The 18,133-nt window shown below is 40.8% G+C and overlaps 1 protein-coding gene across 1 annotated transcript; it reads left to right on the forward strand.

Annotated features, from left to right (window-relative positions):
- The first annotated feature begins 1,660 nt into the window (after window positions 1-1,660).
- Window positions 1,661-5,153, forward strand: id4 (inhibitor of DNA binding 4). Its single transcript, XM_080895397.1, has 3 exons — window positions 1,661-2,331; window positions 2,902-2,967; window positions 3,662-5,153. Exons 1-2 carry the CDS (start codon window positions 1,954-1,956, stop codon window positions 2,947-2,949), a joined length of 426 nt encoding a protein of 141 aa, XP_080751523.1. The 5' UTR covers window positions 1,661-1,953; the 3' UTR covers window positions 2,950-2,967; window positions 3,662-5,153.
- Window positions 5,154-18,133: the final 12,980 nt, after the last annotated feature.

The following is an 18,133-nucleotide window of genomic DNA, read 5'->3' on the forward strand; positions in this document are numbered from 1 at the left end:
AAGATGAATTATTTTGCCGACAGGGGGGCGCTAGCATTTTTGGCGGCAACATTTTGCATCCCATTAGCCTTAAGTAAGGATGCCAGAACCCTGGAATCTAAACTGAGCAAAATCTCCAACTTTTTATTTCATTATGGACATAAATGGTCAAAATAGCAGGATCACTGAATCATTGCTGAGGCCAAATGGGACAGTGTTTTGCTGATAGACCTCGTCCATCACCTGCCTGTCATGTATGGAGACTTCATGCACCATCTTGCTTGTGGAAGGACTACCGTCAAAGCTGCAGACCACTGATCCCTTAGATGGTAGCCCTTGAGCCAAACATGGTTGCAAACATTACTGAGCAGAATAGTCACTTCCCATGGCAACAAAAAAAACAGAGAGACAGAGGGTGGGAGACAAGAGGAAAATGCCCATTTAAAGCCATTTAAGCTTTTCAATATTCATGACTGGGGAGAATGTAGAGATTCCCATAAAGTCTGGGACATTAAACCTTAAAAAGAAGGTGGGTGTCATCCCTGCTACACTCAGACCTCAGGTCCCCAGGAGCTGGAAGGTAGCGTTAATGTTGTCTTGGCAATTTGCCCGAAAGAAAGAAAGAAAGAAAGAAAGAAAGAAAGAAAGAAAGAAAGAAAGAAAGAAAGAAAGAAAGAAAGAAAGAAAGAAAGAAAGAAAGAAAGAAAGAAAGAAAGAAAGAAAGAAAGAAAGAAGAGTTGGGTGTGAGTGGATGAGGTCCCGATGCGTGGCGCCAGGCTGTCTGCCCGGCGGGGCGACTCAATAGGCGGCTGTAAAGGAGGGAGCGGAGCGGCGACGCGGCCCGGAGAGCGGAGGAATGTTGGAGGCACAATAACGCACAGCTGGGGCAGGGAATGGCAAGGAGGCGCCGCCAAATTGGCCTGTCCAGCCTCCCCTAGAGCTGCAGCCCTGCAGGAAAAGCTGAGACAAAAGTCTTTTTGTTTGTTTTATGAAGTCATAACAATTCATTCAGTCGACGATTACGATGAACTAGAATGATTTCTTTCTCTCTCTCTTTCTTTCTCAAAATAAATCTGATTAAAAACATATGTGTAACACAATTCGAATAGAATGTTGTATTAACAGCACCTCATTTGATAAAAGATCTCACTAGGACCAGAAAACTTACTGCTGATTGTAACAGACGCTAATGTTTATTTAAAGCTTTTGTTTCGTTTCGTTTATTTGTTTTTTGTTTTTTTATGTGCAGGTAGATTGGCTCGGGATCATCCGTCACCGGAGAGATCAATACCAGCGAGGCTGTGCGTAATTACGCATCAATGACTACGACACTAAAGATGCAATCCAGCGCTAATCAGCCTGGTGAATTGTGCATATATACCATCACCTCTGTCAGGATCGATTCCATATTTGCTCCTTTAAGACAGACCCCTTGTACCGCTGGTCGAAAAGACAAATTGAGACTTTTGCCTTTGGACCGTCGCTGTAATTCATTGCTTTCGATCGCCACTCTTTTTCTCTCTCTCAGTCAGTCACGCGTACACACACACACACACACACACACTCCTCCTACCGATAGACAGCCCACCGCAGCGCACAGAGAATGAGACACGCCTTTTTCTCGGCTCCGTTGTCGGGTCGGTGGGCAGCGGACTGCTGGTGATTGACCAGCTTCTCTCCCTGATCTGTCAGCCGGCTGGATAGGCGCCTCCCCTCTCCTCTATAAATGTAGGAAATCTATTCATTCCTTTCACATCGAGCCTGCTGAAGTAGGAGGAACTACGAAGCTCAACGGGATGTGTTGACAGGCTACAATTCCACCTTTTCGTTATCTTATTCTCTCTCTAATTTGCGGCCGTATTAGTTTTTTTCTGTGTTAACAGCGACGTGCTATAATCTTAAAATACCTCTCGACACCAGTAGTGTAATTGCTCGATTTGTCGTTGCTTCTCTCTGAGCCGTCGGTTATCTAAGATGAAGGCTGTTACTCCAGTCCGCCCCCAGGACTCCTCCTCCAGCGGCAGCCAGCTCTCCCTGCACTATCTGTCGAAGCAGAGCCTCAACATCGCCCGGTGCAGGATGGAAGAAGAGGACCTGTTCTGCCTGCAGTACGACATGAACGACTGCTACAGCCGGCTGAAGCGCCTGGTGCCCACCATTCCGCAGGATAAGAAAGTCAGCAAAGTGGAGATCCTCCAGCATGTCATAGACTACATTCTGGACCTGCAGCTGGCCCTGGAGACGCACCCTTCTCTACATAAACAACAGCCTCAGTTGACCGGGACCTGCCCTCCTCGAGCCTCGAACCCCAGCAGGACACCACTGACGGTGCTCAACATTGATCAGCACCAGGTAAGCTGGAGTCAGGAGGAGCCTCTCGGTTCGCCCCGTTTTCACCGGGACTGACCGGGGAGGAGGAGGTGGGGGGGGGGGACCCCAGTTTACCTCCCGGTGCCAGACTGCCGTTCGCCACTCAGACTCAGACAAAGCACGTCATACTCGTTATGTGTCATTGTTCTTGCAGTGTTAGTGAAAAAGGACAGGAAAAAAAAATCAGAATGTCATACAGCACTTATCAGAGGCTTGAAAAATCATGCGTAAAAATCGCATTTGACGTGGGTTAGATTGCGCACTTGATTGCGGGCCGTATGATTTGCATGATAATGGCAGTGTGTGTCAGAGGCCCACCTTATTGGTGAAGTACCTCAGCCCGCAGCCCACTCCACTGCGCACAATAAGGGCAATTTGTTATTCAATAGCCTATAAGAGAATTTATTATGGGAGATATAGCCGGCTAATTTTCTGCCGCTCTGCTGTATGCCATTTATTATTATTATTTCCAGGGCCTTGCCTTTATTTAGTTTTGTCATCCAAAGCGCGACATCGTTTCACGTGTTGTTTCTCTTCTTTATCTTTCTGTAGAGGACGTCTATAGTCAAAAAGCCGGAGGACTCGATTTTATGTCGCTGAGACTTGAGCACTGCATTGGTAAGTGGGTGTAAAATATTATTGCTATATTATTTTAAATATTTGTGAACATTATTAATTTTTTATGCATTTATTTTTTATAAACATAAAAAATGCAACCGTATTTGGTGGTTAGTGAGACATCCTCAGTAATTTGAATACTGTAGCCTATATGTGGTGTAGATTGACAATCTCTAGAGTGCTCTGGGGAGGCCAGTAGATGTCAGGGAAAATAATAATTGAGGAACATGAAATTGGCACCAGTCTCAGATGTGCTTTGCGCAATAACTGTCACTGGTGTAGCAATCTCAGAAGAAGAGAGGGTTAAAACCTCAGCTTGCCCTCTCTTTCATTCTTACACACATGCACAAACACACACTTTCTTTCCTCCCCCCTCTCTCTGGCTCAGTGTCATATACACTCTGCTCAGTTCCTGGCTTTTAAACCAGATTTACAGCACTGAATTCAAACACACCTGGACAGGACTAAGAGAATGTAGGTGGTGTGTGCTACAGCGAAACACTCCACAGCCTTCTAGAGAGTCCCGGCTGGTCCTCGCCAGCCTTGCCGAACAGCCCAAGGTGCTGTGTGGTTGTGGTTTGACCTGGTTTGTTTTGGGTTGTTGATCAAGCATGGCCTCTGTTTTGTCGGTGGCGCCAGTCAGTCTGGAGCTTTGCAGCTCACCCCCCCTCGCCTCTATTCATCCCCTCCACAGGTGTGCAGGCTGCACAGAGCCGCTCCAAAGCCAGCAAAGCTTCGCCAGGGACTCACACCCAACTGGAGGCACAATCACAAGGGGATTTCAAAACCGCTGGGAGGAATTAAACCCAAATAAAATCACTATTCATATCAGTTTTTTTTTGTTCCATTGAACAAGGACTCAGTGTGTAGACATCTCCCCATCCTTCCTCCTGCTTAAGTTGCTCTCACTTCTTGTCACTTTTTTTTCCCCAAAAAGAGTGAAAATATGGGATCCCCATGCTGACAAGTTTTGTTGTTGTTGTTGTTGTTGTTGTTGGAAACCCATCTATCAACAGCTATGAAAACTGTTTGTGAATTGTGCTTAAAGAGTAACTAAAAATGACTCCAGTTTAAAGCTTTACTAAACTGCGAAAAATCCTTGTACATGTTTTTTTTTTGGACATCTATTGTTTAAAATAGATGATTTGTGTTGAACAGGGATTGCCATCCCTGGTTTCTTAAAATGTTTGATATTGTAAAGAAGAACAATTCCGATTCGAGACAAATACGATTGTAAATATAGAGACGCAAATGTTCTATAAAAGTATGTGAAAGGAAGACTTATATGCTTAAAATAGACTATTGTAATTATAAGATATTTTTATTAAAACCTTTTTTTTCCTGTCATTATGTAAATATTGTGTTTACACTTTAGTGAATGAACGTGGTTTTGCTCTGCCAATAATGTCCTCACATGATGATATCAGTTAACTCTTTGCAGTGTTCTTTGGACTAGTTTAATATGTAGCATGTCAGGCTCATTGCAGAGATATTGAATGTGCACTGAAGCAGCCCTGCCTGTGTAGATATGTGGTGGAGTTCAAACACGAGTTCTTTGATTATTTGACCTGCTCAGCTTTCTCTTGAATCTTTTTTTTTTTTGTACACATTTACTTTGACAGCTTTGACCCACTCAGAGAGATGGGTGGGCCTGCTGTTTGATCTATAAAAAAAAAGAAAGAAAGAAAAGAAAAAGAGAGGGGGGCTTAATTTGATTCTGTTACATTGCACTCTTGTTAAAAAGTGATCATATTAACTACAGCACTTCTTACAGTGTTTACGATGTAAAAAAAAATCACTGCAACACAATGTCTCTCAGATTTGTGCAATCAGAGCCTCTCCTTGAGAAGTTAATGATTGACGCCAAGAAATCATTAAACTTTGGTTATAAATTGGTTACAAATGTGAACATTAACAGACTCTCTTTTTTTGTTGCTGTTGTTGTTCTTTGGAACGGAGACGTCTGACATGAAAAGTCTGGAGAGTTATCCAGTCATTATTAATATAAAAGTGGAGAGAAGAAAACAAGAATCTTTATTTTTCATGACATTGAACACCGAATTTACCTCACCACCCTCCTGCCAGTGTGAGAGGGCACTTGTACATTACTGTCAGCTGCACTGTTGGACTTGACCTTCACTGGCTTATGAGGAGTTGTCAAAACAATTAAAAGTTTCCAGGAAGAATTGTGTCGTCTCGAGTGTTGTCTCAGGGGGCGCATTGCGGTTTATTTCTCTGGCACCTGAAGTGCTGAGAAGGAGAGAGGTGCAGTGTAATTTATTCATTTAGTTCCCTGGAAAATAAAGGGAGGGTAAAGTTAGTATGTTGCAGACTTCTCATACTGTTAGTCCTTAAACCTGCTTTACAGGATTTAGGGTTTAAGCCTTTTGTTTTCTGAGCCTTTATTAATTCAGCCGCACACACACGGCTGCAACAACAGCAGGATCACTCAAACACAAGTGACAGCCGAGAAGTCGGATATATGTCACTCCTTCGTGCAGAAATAATACTATCTCTTTAGTGAGATATCAAAACACATTATTGCAGTTGGCAATTCGTGATGTAACATGTTCCCGTTAAAGAGGCTCAGTAAAAGAAAAATGGAGAAGAAATGTTGCAGAGCAGGAAGTACGATCACCACGTGAATTTCAGCAGAAAGCATGGTGCAACAGAAGGTGAATGAAGAATGAAGGCCAGTAATTTACAGCATCTACAGCTCAGACTTCCACACACGATGCCAACGATGTTCAGCAAATAATGTTTCTCATCTTCCCTTACAGTGTAGATGGATTTAAAACAAAATCGGAAAGAGAGCATAAAGTTACTGGAAAGAAAGTCAGTAAAGAAAAATGGTGTTATTGCTTTAATGAGAAACAAATGAAGAAAAGAAATGCCTGGTGAGATGCTGATTATTATGGGATTCAGTATAGATGAAAATTATACTCACACTCTTGGCTGAAAGAAACTCAAGGCCTCATTGGGTTTACGGGAGCATTTACCAGATACATCTCCATATTTGAACAGTTACATTTTTTCTAAAATTAGTAAAATCACATACTGTAGTTAGTGATTTATGAGCCCGCTCAAAAAAAGCTCTTATTTTGATTCACTGGGTATCTTTTTCCACACCTATCTCACTCACAGCTTTTGGCTCCACTGGAGTATCTTTCCTTTCCGCCTTCTTTTGTGCGGAGCCTTGGGTTTTTCTTGCAGACACACCGGCCCTTGTTTGGTTGTCCCCACGTTAACCTGCCAAACGCAGGTTAAAGCATCCGTTTGACACCAACAACCCCAGCGACAGAGGTGGCCCTAAGGGCCCTGCAGCACACCTTGCAGACATCCTACTCCAGCATGGCCACACAGGCCACCTGTGTGTGTTTATAGTCCACACCAAGGGAACCTGGCATCACTGCCCTTGACGGGTCCTGTCCTTGTGATGTGAAATGTGAGCGACTGTGTGCCTGTCTGTGTATGAGTGATAAAAGGAGGGGTGGGAGAAAAAAAGGAAAGAAAATGAAAAAATGTGTTAAAGCACAGGTGGCCAGCTTGACAGTTAGACCTTCCTGATATGATTAAAGATTATTCTCTGGTTCTCATGGAAGAGGCCTGAGAGCTCAAACAAAAAGCTTCAGCTGTCTCACCAGGATTTTATTTTATTTATTTTTTGTAGGACATGCTACCGAATTTAAGGATTGTGTGTCAAAAAAAAAACCTAGCCCACACCTTGACACACTCACCAGCTGACCGTGCTTTATTTTCACAGTAGTCCACCTAGCGATTCTCATGCTGACATTGGCTCGACTGCTTCATTCAAATCTCATGTCATGTGTTTTATATTTACAGAAAACAGAGGTTTAACATTTAGAGGGAAATTGCATTTGTAAAATTTAACTGCACTATATCCTGGCAGTGACATATGGCATTAATTCAGCAGCCAGTCAGTCATACACTGATGCTTCTTTACACAAACAGAACATGCTTCGCATTTACTGTAAGCCTTATTAAACGATGGTCCAGAAAGACCATCACAGGTGCAGTGCTACAGTAATACAGCGGGGACATAGGACAGGAGATTTCTGTTACAGCTACATGATCTCTACGTCTGACTCTGTGTTAGTCAGCAGCCCCAGACTGCTGCCGTCCCCAGATACATTATTCATCCGCGCTCTTATTATACTTTGCTGCAGCCATATGTTGACTCACAGTTCCCACTGTCTCGCTGTTAGCTAGCACATTCTGCACTGCTCTGACATTAGCACTGCAGGATTTTCCAAACAATCCCTGTTTCGAGTGAGACAAGAGTGCAGCAGCAGGACAGGGACTCGTGAGCTCCTATATCTTTCTGTCATTTTCCAACAGAGTCGAATGGAACGGAGTTCCTGTACCTGCGGCCTTCCTCTCCTTGTGTGAGTCAATGCGTGTGTGTGTGTTTGTGTGCATTCAATGATCCAGATCGTGGGAAAGCATCACTTCCTGTTTGATAAGGAGGTACATATTGGCGAGGCTGTTTTCCACCTTTGAGCCGAGGCCAAGGGAGTGGACACACCAGCTCTGTGAGCAGTCACTCGGAAATGTCATTATTAACACAGTGTCATGATTATCAAAACAAGGAACTGGCCCAGGCTGAAATTGTTTGCACAGGTGTAAGCGTGTGCGTTTCCTTTTTTGTGCATCAGTGTGCCCTCCCCTTTTTTGACTTTCTCACAAAAGACGACAGCTATTCTAAAAAATTTCCACTGCTGTTTTATTGTCCTTTTCCAGGGGAATTTGACTACAACTATCTGGAACTAAGGATTAATAAGAAAAACAAAATACTTCCTTTTCCTTAAAAAGGAAGAAAGAAACTGCAAGCTTCTAATTCCACAAATTTGTGCAAGGCTCTGTGAAACACTCATCATCACCCCTGCTTTGAATTAACCTTCTGCATATGTTAAACTGCAATAACAGGTTTAGTTGTGGTGTCTCGCTTCCCTCTCTCCCTGATTTAACTCCACATTATGGCATTCCACGGGGGCCTATATCCCTGCATGTTAATCACTGCTCTTCCCGGCACACTGAGAAATATATGGCGGGTGCTTGCAGAGGAACAGTGGAGGACAAAAACGTGCTCGCACTTGGACACTACTTGATTACAGACTAATTGGTCTGGAGTGATTAAATATCTCATGCTTCTCAGTAATTGCAGCTATTTAAAGCAGCTATTAGCTTAAAATGCCTGCCACCAACAGCCGTTTACGCATAAACAAAATGTGAGATGCAGCAATTCACCTGTAAGACTTGGAGAGTCGCGGGAGGATTTGTGCTGCTGGGAGACTTTGCGGCGCATATTTTAGCTCTTACTCTTAACACAGGAAGTGAGTGCAAATGCAACACCCCACTTTGTTTTATGGATACATTTACAATAATACAGAGCTATCAATCCTTTTTGCCCCCCCCCCCCCCCCCCACACACACACACACACACACACACACCTTCTTTGCTTCCAAATACGCAACAGATGTACATTTTTACAGATAACTAATTAATCACAGTTAAATTTTCCACGTTCATATTACTTGTGATAATTGATGTGTAATTATTTCTTCATTTAAGCTATGTGTGTTTATATGTGTTAATGATGTGACACTTAATGTTTATACACACACACACACACACATATATATATATATATATATATGAAGATATGAAATAACAATAACTCCTGCGCGGGTCATTCATTTTAATTTGGCAGCCTCTGTCAACTCTATACACTCAAAGAAGAAAACAACAACCAACACACACACACACACACTCAACATGTTTATGTGATCTGAGCCTGGAGCGGTCATCAAACACAATCACAGGAGAGTTAATGTGTGTACACCCACCAGTTTAAGCTTCAGTCAGAGCCTCTTTCAGGGCAACAACAAACAACGACAGGAAAGAGAGGAAGAACCAGAGGGAGAGGTGCGGCAAAGAGTGGGAATAGGGTTAGAGAGTGTGTGAGAGGGAAGAGAGGAGGAGGAGGAGGAGGAGGGAGGACTTGGCATCACCGGTGCCAACCGCGGCTCCCGGGAGACAAGCGATGAATTACAGAAATGAGATCTCAGACAAATGCCAAGCTTTTGCAAAGAGCAACGAGAATGGCTGCACCCCCCCTGGAGAACACAGTGATTAGAGAGAAGGGGGAACCGGGGGTCTGCCAAGCCCCTTAAAGGATCTGTGTGTGTGTGTGTGTGTGTGTGTGTGTGTGTGTGTGTGTGTGTGTGTGTGTGTGTGTGTGTGTGTGTGTGTGTGTGTGAGTGCAAGGGTGGCACCGGGACAACAGCCATGTCACAGAACACGACCCTGAGGTGCAGCCATCAGACAGCCAATATGGCGAGTTAAATACCGCTGCTGCATCAGAGCGGAAGGCCTCCAACTGCCTCCAATCAAACAGGTTTCTGTTCACCTAATGAGCTTAATTAACGAGGCTTGGTTTACACTTGTTTGATTCAAAAGAGGGAACAACGTGTTAAATCTACCAAATGAAACAGTATCTTTCCAAGTCAGGCATGACACGAGGTCCTCGTCTGTTTAAACACGGATACGTAAAAGAAGATGATAGTCATCATTTTTTAAAATATGTTGTGACACTTGTTTTTTGTTTTGTCTAAATTATTGGTAGATAGTGTAAATTAAAGCATTCTTTTTAGATCAAAAACATTTCTAATAATTACGGTTAATAAATGATAAACTCACTGTGAAAAAAATATTTTTTATAATTATTGTTAACAAACAATAAGAAGATAATAATATTTACAAATTGTCTACTTTGTTAATAGTTAATAGCCATCTATAAACATTACCTAGATATTATAAAGCTACTGCAGGTGTTTATAAGGCTTTTTAAATGGCTGGTCTATAAAGTGTGATGCATCTCTCTTGCAGATGATTTATTTGAATTAGTAACATTTTTTGAGACGGTATTAAAAAGTTGAATGTAATTTTTGTAGTACCTGTTTTAAATAAAGGTAAGCAGGTAGTTAACATTGGAGACCACGGCTCAGTCTAGCTGGTTTGGTCAGAAAGAAAGAAAGAAAGAAAGAAAGAAAGAAAGAAAGAAAGAAAGAAAGAAAGAAAGAAAGAAAGAAAGAAAGAAAGAAAGAAAGAAAGAAAGAAAGAAAGAAAGAAAGAAAGACGTTAGCTGTAGAAAAAACTGTAGTTTCAGCTAAACTATGACACTGGTCTCATTATGGCTGGTCCACATACGTATCTGCGTCACACCTTTCGTGTCTATCTGTGATGTCAGGATCAATGAAACTTCATTTACAAAATGACAATAACAATTTGGAATCATTAACAAAAACAACGGTCAAAACAATAACATAGTGGTTAAGTAATTATATAAAATGTTATCAAATAGTATCAAAATTTTTATTTTTCCTCATCAGCTGTAGAATATATCATAAATAACTAATGAAATATTATGTTTTATTACAATTACTTTATTACAAAGTAATAACAGAAATGTGGTAAATTGTAACGTTAATAATGATTGGTAAATATTAATGATCATGACTAAAATAACTATTTATTAAAAGGTGTTATAAGTAGATGATCAGTAGATTGCTATTATTTTGAAAGCAGCATGATTGGTTTCATATAAGAGAAACAGTAAATTGATGTATTTTTGTGATATTTTGTCAAAACTACATTAATCATCTTGGAAAGAGGCCTGGGACACGACCCACACATGAATTAAAAAAAGACTAAAAATTCAAACACCACAAAGAAGCAAGAACACAGATAATTTAAAAGCAATGCAGATAAGATGAGTGACAGATAAACAGAGAGCTCACATTTGTAGGCAAGTGTTTCCTATCCAGTACAGGTAAAACTGCTGAGCACTCCAGCGTCAAGATAAAGTAAAAGGAAAAAGAGTAAAGAAAGAAAAAGTTATCCCGCTTTATCTAAGGCTAAACCCCAAAACAATCACACATTCACCTACATCTCCAGGAGGTCCACTTACACACCAATGTCCACGTTATTGTTAAAGTTTTCACATCCTGAAGCACTTCTGTTTACGCGTGACCGTTTTGAAAATTCATTCGATTTTTTTGTCGCTTAAAAGCAATGACAAAAAGCTAAATTTTACATGAAGTTATTTACAATGTCATCTTCAAAAATTATGTAGAAGGAAGCTAACTTTATATTGATAAACAGCTGGAATAAAAAGAATAACAGAGACAAAATTTTTATTTCCTCCTCTCTCAGAAATACTGGCATCTCAGCATTCTTCCTCCATCACAGAGCAGTGGACCTCCATTTATAGGTGGGTGTCACTTTCGCTTCCACCTTACTCTTTTTTCTTTGTACCCAAGGTGTCTCTCCTCATTACAGCGATGGCTGGATGTGTCCTACGATCTCCAGGAACAGATAATGTAATCAAATTTCTTCCTAGGTGCACTGGAAAGATTACACGTTCAGTCTTCAGGCTTATGTCGCATTGCTGTGGTTTCACTTCACGCCTATCATCTTAGACACGCCCTCACATCTTAACAACAGAATTTGATCATTTGCCAGTGACTTACAAAAAAAAATGATGTAATTGTTTGCAGAGAGAATATAGATGAGTGTTTTGACATTGACCAACAAAATCCCAGTTCAGAGGTGGAGAGCATGGGTGTGCTTTAGATTAGGAGACCTGGATTCCTATCCCCAGGGAAATATTTAACTTTTTCTGTATTTCAGTTTTGTTTTTTCTCTTCTGTGTGCTTAGTTTCAACCAATAACAATACTTCTAATAGGTTCAGATAGATATATAGATAGATGAGGGCTTCTGACTTGATTCAGAGTGACAGGATTCTGTGGGCTACATTATTCAGCTATTTGAAATTTTTTCTGGGACTCGATATGAGCGATCAGATTCCCTCAGCCACAATTGTCTCGAAGTGGGAATACCAAGTCAGATTGGGGATTTTATTTCAGCGACTGCCTGAGGGGAAACTACATCAAACCAAACAGAAATCTCATTGGAGTCTGAGATGACAAATGGAGACCTTGAATAACTGCATTACCGCTATTATATTTGGAATTGGGGGAAATTAATTTCACCACAATGCTACGTTTCAGTTTCTTACAGATTGCATATCCAGCTGCAGATATGGGTTTTGATATAGATTGTTTACAATTTCATTAGGACAACATTTGTTCACGTTCACAGAGTTCTATATTTGTCTGTGTTATCAACCGGTGCAGAGGCAGTGAGAGCAGAGATGCTGAGGGGAGATGTGGTACAGAGAAAATCCCCTCCAAAGATTGTTACAAGGATCAAATAATGTTTGTCTGAAATATTTTTTTCCACAAATGTAATTTCTCAATAAAAATTCGTATAATTTTTAAAATGTGAAAGATACAGTTTAGTTGTTGAATGACATGACTGGCTTCCAAACTAATGTTGATGGCAAATTAGGTGAACAGCAGAAATCTTCACCCTAGTCTGTGACTGAAACAATTCAGCTGCTGCTGTAACAGCTGATCACATCACCAAGAAACTAAGGTAAGGGGAAGACCCTACAATAACACAGAGGAAAAGCCCCCAAATCAGATGATCCCCTATGAGCAAGCACTCGATGAAAGTGGGAAGGAAAACGCCCTTTTATTATGAAGAAACGTCTGATGGAACCAAGCTCAGTTTGGGACGGCCATCGCCTGCATCTCCCTGGGGGTAAGGGGCGGAATGGAAGAGAGCCAGAGATTAATACAAGCTAATGATTAAATGCAAAGTGGTGTATAAACACATAGGGGGTGAAAAAGGTGCAGAGAAGAAGAAGAAGAAACACTTAATTTCAATCTTTGCAGCGCAACTAAGGGAGGATTCAGGGTCACCTGATACAGCCCTAAGTGAATGCACTGTGTAGCAATCACAGCAGATGAACGCCCAAACGCAGGACACATAGAGGAAGGTAACTGGTCTTTAATCACTTTAATCCAGGCAGCAGTCATACACAGAAAGGAATTTAAGGAAACAATAAAGGCGAGCAAAGGGGAAATGTCCCCAAATCATGCAAAAGGTCTGAATGCAAGAAAGTTCAACCTAAACTAAAAATACACATGGAACATGAACACTTAAAGAGCTTCATACACCATGCCTCAATCACCCATTCACACCCAGTCATACAAGCTCTTTTTTATATGCTTAAGTGCTTTCCATCTAACGTTCACACTCTAATGACTGCATCGGAGAGCAACTTGGGGTTAGAATCGTGCCTAAAGATATTTGGCATGCAGACTAGAGCAGCCAGGGAAAGAACCTTGAATTAGCAGGTGACCTGCTCTACCTCCTGAGCTACTTCTGGCCATGCACAGACTGCCAGTGGACTGTGAATTCACTACGTCTGCACTGCATGTCACAATGCTTACACATTCAGTGCTTTAAACTGGCATCCAATCAGGTGTACATGCTAGTTCAGTTCAGCTACAACAGGCCTCAGTTGATTGCTTATAAAATCCTCAGATTTCTGAAAGTGCATGCTGTGTTTTGTGGTGTTTTTTGGTGCTCAAAAAAACCCTCTCACATGCTGAGAAATTAATCACAAAACTGGATCGAAATAAAACAGCACAGCCCGTGCTCCTGATACCTCCATATGTTTCCATATAGATATCAAGCCATCGATTAGGGGAATGCTGTCATCTAGTTGGCAGCGATTAGGCTGCTGGCTTTGGCACCCAGTCAACAACTAATTCACATGCTAATGTCTTCCAGATCAGGTCTCGCCCTCAAACTGGTTCTCCTTATTGACTTGATTCCCTGATTGGACAGATGGCCACCTTTCAATATCACAGACGTCTGTTTGTGTTTAGGCTCGGGGTACGGGTGGCGAGGGGTTGTCAAGAAGGGGGCGGGGTTGGCAGGGATGATTCCCAAGCTTATGAATAAACAACAACAATCATCAAGATAAACAACAACATTATCTGGCATCTGAACCTTGACGACGATCCATTATGGCCATTACTGTCATATCGTGTGCTACAGTCGGCTTTTAATTGCTCCTATTCACTATTGAGAATGGGGTGGGGGGGTGTTCACAGACACTGTATCAGTCGACGCTCTTAATTGATTTGTCCTCAAGCTTGCCAAGACCGCAGTCTCTACAGTTGAGTGCGCTGAAACCTATCAAAGCGGAGCGAGGAGTGAAGGCATGAGCACCCAGGACAAAACCTCTGCAGTTGCAGAGAGGAAAAGAAAAGTGGGGTGATGTTAAAAAAAATAAAAATAAAAAAATAGAGCATTTTCATTTCTCCCAGCCTTCCTCCTCCCCCACACACATTTCTCTCCCTCACCTCTTGCTCTGCTCTTTCTCTCTGCGCTCTCGCTCTCCATTTTCGTGCCTGGCAGCAGTCTTTCTCAGGAGACTTTCTCTGCAGTTGTGTGAGGAGAATGTCAGTCTTGTGTAGTTAGGGAGTGTATGTGTGTGTGTGTGCTTAGATCTTTGTGTCTGTGTATGTTTCTGTGTCTGCCTCTACGAGAAATGTCCCCTGGATGTGCTCATTAGCAAAACACCAGTGCGTATGGCTCCCCAGAACAAGGCATTGTGGGTACTGCCACTGTCTGTCTCAGCTCTGTGAGTTCATAAGCAACTAATGAACAGATTCAGGCATGAGCACAGGGCAGCACAGGCACATCTGTATCTTTGTGAGGACACTTATGGAGGGCATTCTTCAATATAGCCTCTTACCCAAACTAGAACCATCACCATAAACGCCCAAAGCTGAATCTAATCTGAACTCTCAAACAGCCCTTTGAAGACGTGTCAGATAGTGAAGACTATGATGTACACACTTTCGAAAAAAAGAAAAACCCCAAATGTTCCAAGGTTTAACAAACCGGTCCTCACAAAGCCAGATTTACCCACACACAAACACACATAGACACACAAAGAGAAGAAAGTAAAGACTTTGAATGACCTTTCATAGACACAAGACTTTAAGAAAAACTAGTTTTTCTAAAAGTCTCTGCAAACTTAATATTCTGTTTTCTGTGTGGATAGAATGAAGCTTTGTGATGTACTAAAAAAAAACTGCATAATATCAGATGGCGTTAGCGCAGCAGCTAGACTTTTACCTTGTGCATTAATTCAGTATTCAATATTGAACCCACAGAGGGGTCTTCTGGCAGGCTAGAGAGAACTTCTGCTTGCATGAAAAGTATTTCTTCTCACAATTTGACTCGGTATGACTTTCAATCAAAAGTAGAAGTAGTTTGTTCATAGTATAAAAAGTGGCAGCCAGATTTTTAATGCAACACAACATTTGTAGCTCACAAAATTGTTTTTGCTTCAGTTCCATTTATTATTCGGTCTATAAGCTGTTCTCTGGCTGTCATACAGTTTTACAGAAATGTGGTATTACACATCCAGTCAACCAGCCATTCATCCATCCATTTACTGACACCGGACGAATTAAGAAGCATTATTTAACCATATAACCCAGAGCCAGCCACAAAGAGACCATGCAAACTCACAATCAGAAATTTATACTGAAGAACTTTCCCACCAAGCTTCAGGCATCCATGGTAGACGCTTTTGGGATGGGATGACATTTATGTTTTTTAATTTGATTGAAAACTGAAAGGTGGGTTGACTTTTCAGGACACTGGAACAAATTCAGTTTGGTTTCAACGTGAAAGGTTTTAGAAGGACGTCGGATTGACTTTATCCAGTCACCTGACAAATTTGTAGAGGTGTTGAAGAGATGTATTTCTACTCTTCAACCATTCAGACATGAAAGGATGCCTTCTTCTAGAGATCTTTCCAATAACATTTGAAAACAACTTTTCAGTTTTTACTTTTTAACCCAGTGAAGATTGCTTTGAAATCTGGCAATGCCTACTTCTCTGTACTTTAAAATTCTTTTCGACATATTTCCAGGGTTTTGAGAACACATGACAACAACAGAATAAGTTAACAAGCAATTAACATTGATCATAAAGACCAATTTATTAATGTACCATAAAGGGAATAGTGCAGGATTCGTGTTATTTAGAAGACAGCCAATATATGTGAGGTACTTAGTAGAAGCAATAGAAGAAATGGAATTCAAACATTTTGCAGTAACCCTATTTGATAATCCAGCCTGCACTCCTAACGCCTTAGTTTGTAATTAACAGGTACTGAAGGGAGAGCAGTCATCATTTTTATGAGTCTGTGCACATTATTCATCTTGTGTAACCACAAAAATCAAAAGTAACACCCCAGAACCACCACTTTCACATAGATTTGTTGGTATTAGCTTACGGCATTTCATGTAGTATATTTGTACTCAGATATCAATAAAAGCCTGACATAGCAGTGCATTTCAAGAAGACAATTCCCTGATATGTTCGTGCAGTTTGCCTACCGAAGGTGTGCCAGCAAGCAACTTTTACACCTATCAAGGTGACACCATTTGTAATAATAAAGGTCTATACAATAATTACAAGAGGTCACATAGAGCATGTCCTCCTTTTGCCAGCGGTCTACATTCTGTGTTATGCCTTTTCCCATCTTCTGTATTATATACTCATTAATAACAAAAAAATTAAAGTTTCATTTCATTATTTTTTATGTCATACTTTAAATCACAGGCTATTCTGTCACTATGTCTGTAAAATTCATTATACTGAAAAAGGTTTCTATTAGATCTATTGCAGTTAGTGTCTTATTTTCGTGATTCTAACCTTAACCCTTGCAATTGTTTTACCTCGTTAATATTTTTCTACCATATGCACCGTTATTGTTGCACTTACAGCTTTCATTTGTACAGCACTGCCTTATGACAAATATTGGTGAATATTTTTACAATTCTAATAATGATTATAGAATTTTTTTTTACTTACTACACACCAATGAAGTAAACAGGAAAACTGTTATTTAACAACCACATAGCTAGTTCAGCTTCCAATTAACGAACTAGAGTGTGTCGTTTCAAAACAGCGGTCAAACTGAAATCAATAAAGGCTAACATACAGTATATGCCAGCATTTTGTCTGTAGTATAGACCTTTTCTGGGGTATGTTTTATAAGAGCTGAACCGATGGCAGAAACTAATAGTTCGGGAGAATCATTTCTTTATATATTTTGTGGAAGTGAAAAACTAAAGGCATACTGTTGTTGCATACAACTTTGCAGTCATGCTCAGGACATGAATACTAGAATTTGTTGACAGATACGTGTGTGTCATACCAAAGCAGCTTTAACTAGAAACAAATACACTGCCTGTAAACACTGAGAGAATTAACTGAGGACTTTTTCAATCTGTAGATGCCTCCACTGCAAGACGTATGACATCACATTGTAATAATATCAAATAGATATTATGTACTCCAATAGCTAGCTAAATTTGTGCTAACTAAGTTACAGTTATCACAATTTTTTAGCTGTTAGCTGCTGTTAGCTGGTATTAGGGAAACTTTCTTTGTGGAGAGGATCTATGATTGTTGTTGGATACATAGCGAATAGGCTCTCCTACAATGTTACAATGTAATCAAATTGTTAATCAGAGGCAAAGTGTGATTTTTAGAGTACTAGCCATGCTCTAGCTATGCTAGCTAATGTTAGTTTGCTGTTGTTTAGCCAGGTCATGTCAGTTGTCTGTCACATTTCCTATCTGCTGACAGAAAGTAATCCTGACAATAAATAATAAAGAAGCATGTTTATACACGTTTTCTTCTGTTTGAGCTCTGAGTTCAGTAAGGAGCTGAGGCTTAAGGTGTGTAGGAAGGATGAGGATGAGATTTCATCCAGATGTCAATCATGCTATCTCTTTCCTTCACCTTTTCACTTCTTTGATGAAGGGCACCCCTTGTCAGATGATAAAGCATAGATATGATTCTTCATATCCAGTGCGAAGGTGCAGACAAAAATTTAAATCTTCCTCGAAAATGTTGCCGATTTATAGCCACATACACAAAACAAGATTAGGCAGAATGGCGATGTCTGTGTTGGCCACTGTTTTCAACATGTTGGCTTCCAGAATCCAGCGTCCACTCCTAGGTATTTTTAATGGATTCATTCTAAGTTTATGAGAACGCATCAGTTTGTCGGAGGATGTAATTACACACTAATCAATGTATATTTATGAGTTTGTTTGTTTTTATTAAATAGCCTAAAAATAAGACTGTACCTTTAACATCTCTCTGTGTTCTTCACCAGCTTTGTGCTAGCA

The sequence above is a fragment of the Rhamphochromis sp. 'chilingali' genome (genome assembly GCF_963969265.1).
Source record: "Rhamphochromis sp. 'chilingali' genome assembly, chromosome: 11".
Taxonomy (NCBI): Eukaryota; Metazoa; Chordata; class Actinopteri; order Cichliformes; family Cichlidae; genus Rhamphochromis; species Rhamphochromis sp. 'chilingali'.